Source organism: Bidens hawaiensis, unplaced genomic scaffold (genome assembly GCF_021521415.1).
Source record: "Bidens hawaiensis isolate Kalapana, Puna unplaced genomic scaffold, B.hawaiensis_p1.1 tig00018720_1, whole genome shotgun sequence".
Taxonomy (NCBI): Eukaryota; Viridiplantae; Streptophyta; class Magnoliopsida; order Asterales; family Asteraceae; genus Bidens; species Bidens hawaiensis.
In genome coordinates, this window is record NW_027492834.1 from 150,938 (window position 1) to 159,262 (window position 8,325).

General features: G+C 37.5%; 1 protein-coding gene and 1 pseudogene across 2 annotated transcripts; one reads left to right on the top strand and one right to left on the bottom strand.

Moving 5' to 3' along the window:
- The first annotated feature begins 743 nt into the window (after nucleotides 1-743).
- Nucleotides 744-5,131, top strand: LOC143556756 (uncharacterized; annotated as a pseudogene). The gene is made up of 12 exons (XR_013139436.1): nucleotides 744-930; nucleotides 1,771-1,914; nucleotides 2,031-2,146; nucleotides 2,378-2,496; nucleotides 2,583-2,621; nucleotides 2,701-2,789; nucleotides 2,870-3,508; nucleotides 3,595-3,749; nucleotides 3,912-3,991; nucleotides 4,357-4,468; nucleotides 4,560-4,634; nucleotides 4,726-5,131. The product of XR_013139436.1 is annotated as an uncharacterized LOC143556756 (transcript).
- A 401-nt stretch (nucleotides 5,132-5,532) lies between these two features.
- Nucleotides 5,533-7,210, bottom strand: LOC143556755 (uncharacterized). The gene is made up of 3 exons (XM_077046006.1): nucleotides 7,189-7,210; nucleotides 7,014-7,098; nucleotides 5,533-6,929 (listed from the first exon to the last, which is right to left on the bottom strand). Exons 1-3 carry the CDS (start codon nucleotides 7,204-7,206, stop codon nucleotides 5,734-5,736), a joined length of 1,299 nt encoding a protein of 432 aa, XP_076902121.1. The 5' UTR covers nucleotides 7,207-7,210; the 3' UTR covers nucleotides 5,533-5,733.
- Nucleotides 7,211-8,325: the final 1,115 nt, after the last annotated feature.

Here is an 8,325-nt window from a genome sequence, read left to right on the forward strand (position 1 = left end):
TGTAAGACATAAAAAGACACCTTACCATCACACCATATTTCTTTAAGACATTATAATTGTATCTACCAACTAAAATCATAAACTTTAAGGATAATAGGCCTCAAAACCTACCGTATTATCACCAAATAACTTGAACTTACCTTTCATGTGTTACAATTCATTACCAATAACCATATTTTTGTAATTATTGTGCTTTGAATTACGATGGGTAAACATAATTACAACATATGCCAAGATAAATACATTTTGTTTTAATTTACACGGGTCATTAATCATCCTTCTAATTTCACGTGAGACAACACATCAAATTTCACTCTTAGTTCAAATACAACCATTTTCTACCCAACGCCACATCCTTTTCCCTCAAACACCAATTTAACAACCGCGTGAGAGCAACAACCACCTACCACCATCCATCTACATGTGTAATCCGAACAACCACAACCAAATACTCGAACCAACATCTCTTCGGTCACACCAGCGTCCGAAATCTCCCATCGCTCTTATATAAAATCCATTCCTCCTTTATAACAAGCTAGTTTTGGAGAAAAACTAGAAGTACAAGGGCCAAATTAAACACAACAAGGAGGTAACCTACCTTTTCAAAATCACCACCATTTTTATAACAGGCGCCGCGAGAAGAAGAAGAAGAAGAAGAAACAACCACCGCCACATCATCCTATCGGCGCCGCCAAACCTAATCCATCTCCATCGTCATCTTCTCTCCCGTAACAGGTATATATTATTATTTGAAACATTATATTCATACGTATATTTATGAACGTTTTTGTGTTAATATTAATCGACTTATATATTATTGATTGAAGGTTTAGAATGGAGTTAACAGCTAATAATATTAGAGACGTATTGACTTCGTTTAGTCCGTCGTTGGACTTCCTTGCTATCAGTTCCGGTGATGGCCGGATTAAGGTAGGGTTTTGACTTTGACCTATGTGCATTCTATTATTTTTACCTTCTAAAATTAGTTTAAAAATTAAACTGTGAAATTAGTATAAATTAGAGTAACCTAGATGTTATATAAGCTAATGCAATATGAAATAAAGTAAAATCAGAGTGTGTCAAATTTTGAAATCGGTTGCTTGTTGAAGAATTGAGCTCACTTTCTGCATTTATATATGATTTTTTTTTTAATTGAAGCAAACTGTTTTTCACAAAAGATATAGTCTGGCTGTTTAGCTGTTTTTTAAGTTCACAGAGGTTGATTATGAATCTTTGTATCATTCAGGGGTGTAAACGAGTCGAGCTGAGCCCAAGCTTGCCTAGGCTTGAGCTCAGCTTGTGATTAGTTTTTTAAGCTTGAGCTCAGCTCGAGATAGTTTTTCAAACTCAAGCTCGGCCTCGATTTTTTTTATATATTTTATGTAAAAATTTTATATACAACATGATACATATTCGTTACTTATTTTTATTGCATTTTTTTCACATATAATAAGAACTGTTATAGATTTGTAAATTTCAATTATTAAATATAAACTAGTTAAATAATAGGCTCGCGAGTCGGCTTGAGCTTGAAAAGTGAAGCTCCGGCTTGTTTATTAAACAAGAAAATATTTTTAGCTCGAGCTCGGGCTCAAGTTTGTTTAAGTTTGGCTCGATTTGAGTTTTTAACGAGCCGGTTTTGAGTAGCTTATGAGTGGCTTGGCTCGTTTAAACCTCTAGTATCATTTACTTTCCTTTCAAAGTTTTAGGGTTTTGGGAATAAGAGGTTTTAGGCAGATGATATGATGCTTGTTTAATTTGTTTCTTCAGATTTGGGACACTATTAAGGGTCAAGTGCAGACAGACTTTGCAAACATTGTGTCGACTGATGAAACCAGTATTTTTGCTAAACCTGAAGGTGGACACATGTCGGTTGATTACACTTGCATGAAATGGTTGTCCTTGGAGAAAAAGGTTTGTTTTTTGCCTTTTTTTTTTGTATAAATGAATTGGTTTATTTATTATACATATATGTTGAAATGTTTGGTTGCCATTAATCATTATTGATTACTTGATTAAATTTTTGTCAGAAAAAAAGGAAGCTTCGAAACTCATTGCTCATTTTAGGAACTGGGGGTGGTGATATTTTAGCTTTGGATGTATCTGCTGGCCAGTTAAAGTGGATGGTTAGTGATTGTCATCCTGGGTGAGTTCTAATTTCATTTTTTTATAGTTCTATGTACGTCAAGGTTCTTGATAATAATTTACCAAAATTATATGCAATGTTTCATGCATGTGTTGAAGGTAACACAAGAATTACAGCTTGTAACATTTACTTTAAAAAATTGGCAGCGAAAAAGATGATATTTTTTTATTAGATTAATTTTTATAAATCTGCTTCTTATAGCCAAAATTTAATATTAATAAGAATATGCAGGGGTGCCACTGCCATCTCAGCTCCTACAAGTGGATCTCGTGTGTATACTGCTGGTGTTGATGGGATGGTATGTGAACTTGATTCCATGACAGGAAACTTGTTGAGCAAGTACTAGGTAGGTACCTGTGCAGGTGAGGCGTCGGTCGGTCCTAGAAACGGCGGCAGCGGCGCGAGGAGTTAACGACCGAACGCGCTGCAACCAAAGCCTCTGCAAAAGCCATATCTGCAATGTGTGTTTCATCAGGTATATATGTCATCTGAATTTTTTGTAGAATTTTTTACTTCATCATGCAACATTTGTTATTCTAATTCTTAAACATCAGATGGGAAGCTTTTAGCAACAGCAGCAGCTCAACTAAAGATCTTCAGTTGTTCAGACCACAAAAAGATTCAGAAATTTTCCGGGCATCCTGTAAGTTTGTTTTTTGTCTTTATAATTTTATTTAACTTTTTTGTTTTCTGTTTTTTGCTTAATCATATATCTTATAATAGGTGGCTGTTCGGTGTATGACTTTCTCTGATGATGGCAAATATGTAATTTCATCTGCCGTTGGTGAACGATACATTGCCATTTGGGGGATAGATGGTAGCAAAAAGAAATCAGCTTCTTGTGTTCTTGCAATGGACCATCCTTCTATCTTCATAGATAGCAAGTCATACGGTCCAGATAATTTAGGTCTATCTGTACTTGCCATTTCAGAAATGGGTGTTTGTTACTTTTGGAGTGGAACGAATATTGAGGAGTTAAACAGTTCCGAGTCAACAAAATTCATGGTATCTGGAGAAGATGATTTCTCTAAGAATTACAAGGGTGTGGGTTCTACTATATTTGCTGCAAAGTTACAAAGTTTTTCGAAACCTGCAACTGGACATGTTTTTTTGCTCATGGTTTGTTGATAAAACCGAGATTTGAGAAAATTTTGGTAAATTGTGGTATGGACATAAAGCTAACCAGTTCAATGGATGGTATCCTCTTACCTATGACCCAATCTCACAAGTCAAAGAAAGTCCCGACCTCAACAGTTACAGCTTTAGACCGTGCAAATACTGAAGGTGCATTGCTTCCAGTTTCTAAGATTTTCAATGTGGCTGATGATGCCAAAAGTGGAGATACACCTTCATTAACTAAAGGTTTACATATGATCTTTTTTTAGTTTGATGTTTATAGTGGTAAATTGTAATTATTGTTCACTTAGTTTTTCAAATCTTATGATCAGATGATATGGAAATGGATGAAGTAACCTTATGCTTTGAAGATCGGTTAAGAGCTGAAGGCATTCTCATGAGTGATAATGATATAAAATCTAACACAGTTATTTTATCCAAGCTTCTAAACGGTGTCAACCTTGAAGATGCTGTACCACCAAAACAGGTTTTTGCTTATTCACATTTTGTGCATGCTTTTTGGAGGCTATTTCATGAATACCTCGTCTAACTTGGAAACTATTTTATATACCCAAAACATGCTTTAAGTGCATTGAAAAGTAGTGTTAACATGTTTCTCATATATGTATTTTTACTAAAATGTTAACAGATAAGAGCAACTTTTTCATCTATGACATCGGATGATGCGTTTACATTGCTGAAAATATTGTTGTTCATGTGGCAATCAAGGTGCACATTTTTTAATTCTTCTGTCTTACTTTTGGTTATTACTGAATAACTGTGATTATTATAATATTACTAAAGTTGTTGAAAAGTTGAAACATAACCAAGGTATATCTTTTTGATCCAATATCTGGTACATTAGTTATTATGAACTGAAACTTTTGGACGAAAAAGTGTTACGGGTTAACCCAATCTGACTAGGATAAAACTAAACTTTTTAAGTTTTAACTGAACCCATTTTAACTCGTTTCCCAACATGCTCAATTTGCATTTCTACCTTTTTCATTTATGAACTCCCCTAAAGCCAAATTAAGCCTTATGGGTTAAATAAACATAGTGGTTTAGTTTTTGAAAGACGTTCTTTGTCGTAGGTCAATGAACGTGCAGTACATTCTTTCGTGGGTTTGTTGCATACTAGTGCATCACGGGCACTATGTTAAATCTGCAGAATCAGCATCAAACATACTGGATTCACTGCATGAGGTATGGTTATATTGAGCCTTTATTAGTATAATATGCACCTAGCTGTTTAGAATCTTAATCTATTAAATAAATGTTCTTAATCATTTTGCAGCTTACAAAGTCAAAAGTATCGTCTATTCAGTCGCTACTACAGTTATCTGGGTGTTTGCAGCTTATAACATCACAGGTTACTCTCTTTAATAGCAAGAGACATAACCCTTGACTAATATGAGATTTGTTCATGTTTTAATGGGTATTTGAAATTCTGTTCTGAACAGATCAACAAGGCTGCTGATAAAAGTCAACCTTTGAAACAAGAAGAAAGTGAAGATGATGACGATGACGATGATGAAGAAGATATGCTTTCTGTTGAAGAAGATGAAGCATATGAAAATACTAGTGAAGATGACAATAACTAGGTCAGTTTCAGACAGACAAACATAGGTTTTGTTTTCTTCATTAGATATCATGTTCCCCATGTAGAAATGATATCTTTGGAGGTATAATTAGTTATTTAGAAGTCTTTCTGTTATTATCAAATCTTTGGTCCCATTCTAAACAAGCCTGCGGAAGCAATTTTGTCTCACTTTTCTTCTCTTTCTTTCTTGTTGATCTTTCGATAACTTAATGTAATTGGTTTTGTAAGCTATAGTTACTGAATATCAGAAAATTTGTATTTTCTTTTTTCACTTATTCTCTACTTTTGTGTTACATTTTGTTTTGTTTTGTTTGGAGCACAAGGTTTCTGATATTTTCACATAATTAAAGTTGTGTTTTGATGGAAGGACCGGCGGTGTTTGGGTTTCAATCAGACAACCCGAGCTTTTGACTAATGTTCAAACATTTTGTAATTGACTACTTCTCTTTTGAGGTATTGTCGGTTTGTCACCGTGGCAGCAAGTTAGGTCTACAGGAAAGGCATGCATGACATGCAGGATTTGAAACTAAAGTAAATATAGTCTGATTAGAGTGTCATAATAATGTCAAAAGGTTGAGACTTAGAAAATAAGAATACTTATTATTAGGTAAAACTTTAAGTTTAGAATTAGTATTCCTTTTTAATACACTAAAGTAGTATTTAAGATAAACACCTCATCCTCCAAAGGAATGAAGAATATATTCTTCATGCACTCACAAGCTAAGAATCTGTTCTTCTCTATCATCACCATCACATGTTTCTGTGGGAATATTATTTTGTATGGTGTTAATCAATTGTTTGGTTATTCTCCATTAACCTGTTGGGCAACCAGTAATTGGACCAAAAGATGCATTGGATTCGTTTCGTTTTAGACAATTTTACATCCATTTGGATCTTCATCTCCAAAAGGTGAGCTGATGTCATCATTTCTGCTGCTATTGTAGTGCATATTGTAATCCGGTGGTTCGAATCTGTTGTAGTATGTGTAATGTGTTGATGGCTCCGGTCTACTGTAGCGTGTGTACTGTTGTGGTGTTTCTGGACGATTGTAATGCGTGTATTGTTGTGGTGGCTCTGGACGGTTATAATGTGTGTATTGCTGTGGTGGTTGGCGATTCTGTTGTGGCGGCTCCGTATGGCTCTGTTGTGGCTCTGGTTGGCTATAATGCTGTGGCGGTGGTGGCTCTTGTCGGCTGTAATGTTGTGGCGCTGGCGGCTCTTGTCGGCTGTAATGTTGTGGCGCTGGCGGCTCTTGTCGGCTGTAATGTTGTGGCGTTGGCGGCTCTGGTCGGCTGTAATGTTGTGGTGGCGGGTCTGATCGGCTGTAATGTTGTGGGGGTGGTGGGTCTGGTCGGCTGTAATCTTGTGGTGGTGGGTCTGGTCTGCTGTAATGTCGTGGTGGCGGGTCTGGTCGGCTGTAATGTGAGTACTGTTGCGGCTCAGGCCATCTATAGGAGGTATATCGTGGTGGTTCTGGTATGCGGTAAGGGGTGTATTGTTGTGGTGGACGGATGTATTCATATTTAGTGACATAAGGCGTGGGCTTGTAAGTGTTATAGCTATGGTTCACATGGATAGGTTGTGGTGGCTCATGTCTGAACCCTTGACTGAAACGTGGATCACCTTGACTCGCCGGATAATGGTCCACACGTCCGCTGTAGACACGGTCATTATTATATTCAGATGGATAACGGTACACAACATGAACCTCTTCTGCCTCTCTTGGTCTGGGAGATTGTGGTGGTTGGTTTGATGTAGACTCTGTAGGTTGAGGCGGTGGCGTTGCCGTTGCCGCCGCATCTGGTGGAGGATTTTCCGGTTCCGGTGGTGGTTCTGTTTGCGGGGCTTGTTCTTGCGGTGTAGCATCTTCTCCAGGCGGGTGGTTTGCTGTGTCAGACGATGGCGGTTCACCTTCCTCTGGCTGCTCCGACTCTGGCGTTGTATGTGAACATATGGTGGCGTTTTTTCTCGTTTTCTTGATAGCTTTAACGATCTTTTCTGGGTCCGCCCACCCTACTATTGTGAGCTTTTGTTGTGGGATGTCGATATAGATATCGTATATCCCTACAAACAACAAATCAGCCATGAAATCAGTCAACAAAACATACAAGTAAGATTGTTGTAGGGTACATAGAACTCAGTCCTCACCATTGATGCCATGCAAAGCTTTCTTGATCTTTTGAACGCACCCGTTACAGTCCATACGAACTTGTATCTCGGTGACTCGAGGCTTCTGCAAGTTTAGAACATAGAAATTAAGAAAAAAAGACTTAAAAGTGTATTAATATTCTAAGATAGATTTCATAAGGGACAAATACAATACCTGTGAATCTGGAACCATGGTGATGAACAAATTGAAGGTGTAATGGAATGAAGGAATCAAAATTTGTGAGGCATTTATTTGTGCACAAAGAGGGAATATATAAAAGGTAAGGTGTGTGGGACATCTAAAGAATCTATCTCGTGCTAAATTTGTTTCTTTTTGTTCAAAGTATATAAACGTTATGTGGTTTAAAAGGAACTTGTAATATATTCTTGTTTACTTGATTAAAATAGCATGCGGTTTTGAGCCGTGAATTCTTTAAGAAAGGTTTGATGTGAGTGCGTCTGTACCAGTCGATGTGAAAGGAATGTCGTGTTAATAAAGTGTTGCAACGATAAGCGTCGCAGAATAATTGTTGCTAAGAATAATTAAAGTTGGAATGATATTTTGGTGTGCTTCTTGGAAGTTTCTCTAGTTACAAGCAGGGGTTCCATTTCTGTGTTTTTTTATCTATCGAATTTTTGCAAATTTGTCGCTATGTAACTCGGGGTGTGCATTTGGTCAAAACCGGGACCAATCTGTGACCAAAACCGAAAAGTTGGGTTTTGAAATTCGAGAGCTGGACCGTTTAATGGTGGGTTAGTCTCGGGTTGGGCAGGCCAGTGGAGATTTAGGCTGGGTTTAGACCGAATCTGTTGGGCCTGTACGGGTTGGACGTGCATAACTGGATGAACCTCATCATTGATATCATAACTTGGGATTGTTGGTCACACTTATCGCTCAAGAACTCGAAGGACTGCAAAACAACAATGATGAAGATTAAACTCCAAACAACGACGACACACATTTTCAATTGGTTATTACACTCACTTTGGTAAAAGAACAAAGAAAAGCTTCAAACTGGTCTTCAAACCCACCCGACTCGGTTTGTATGGGTCCAGCCTTTTTCTCTATAATTTGTGAAGAAACACTAACCGACCCCGGGCAGATTACGGATAATCTGGGGGTTAAATAGATGTTTCCCACGAGGGATTAGATCCGGCAAAGATGGTTCTTCTAATAACCTGCAAAACAGACGCCGTGAGCTCGTCACTGAGAAGGGGGGGGGGGGGGTTCCTCCTTGTGACCACCCTCCGGCGTGAGAATCAGACTAGATTGCTCTTTAAATATAAAAGTATATTAAGAGATTGCTAGAGC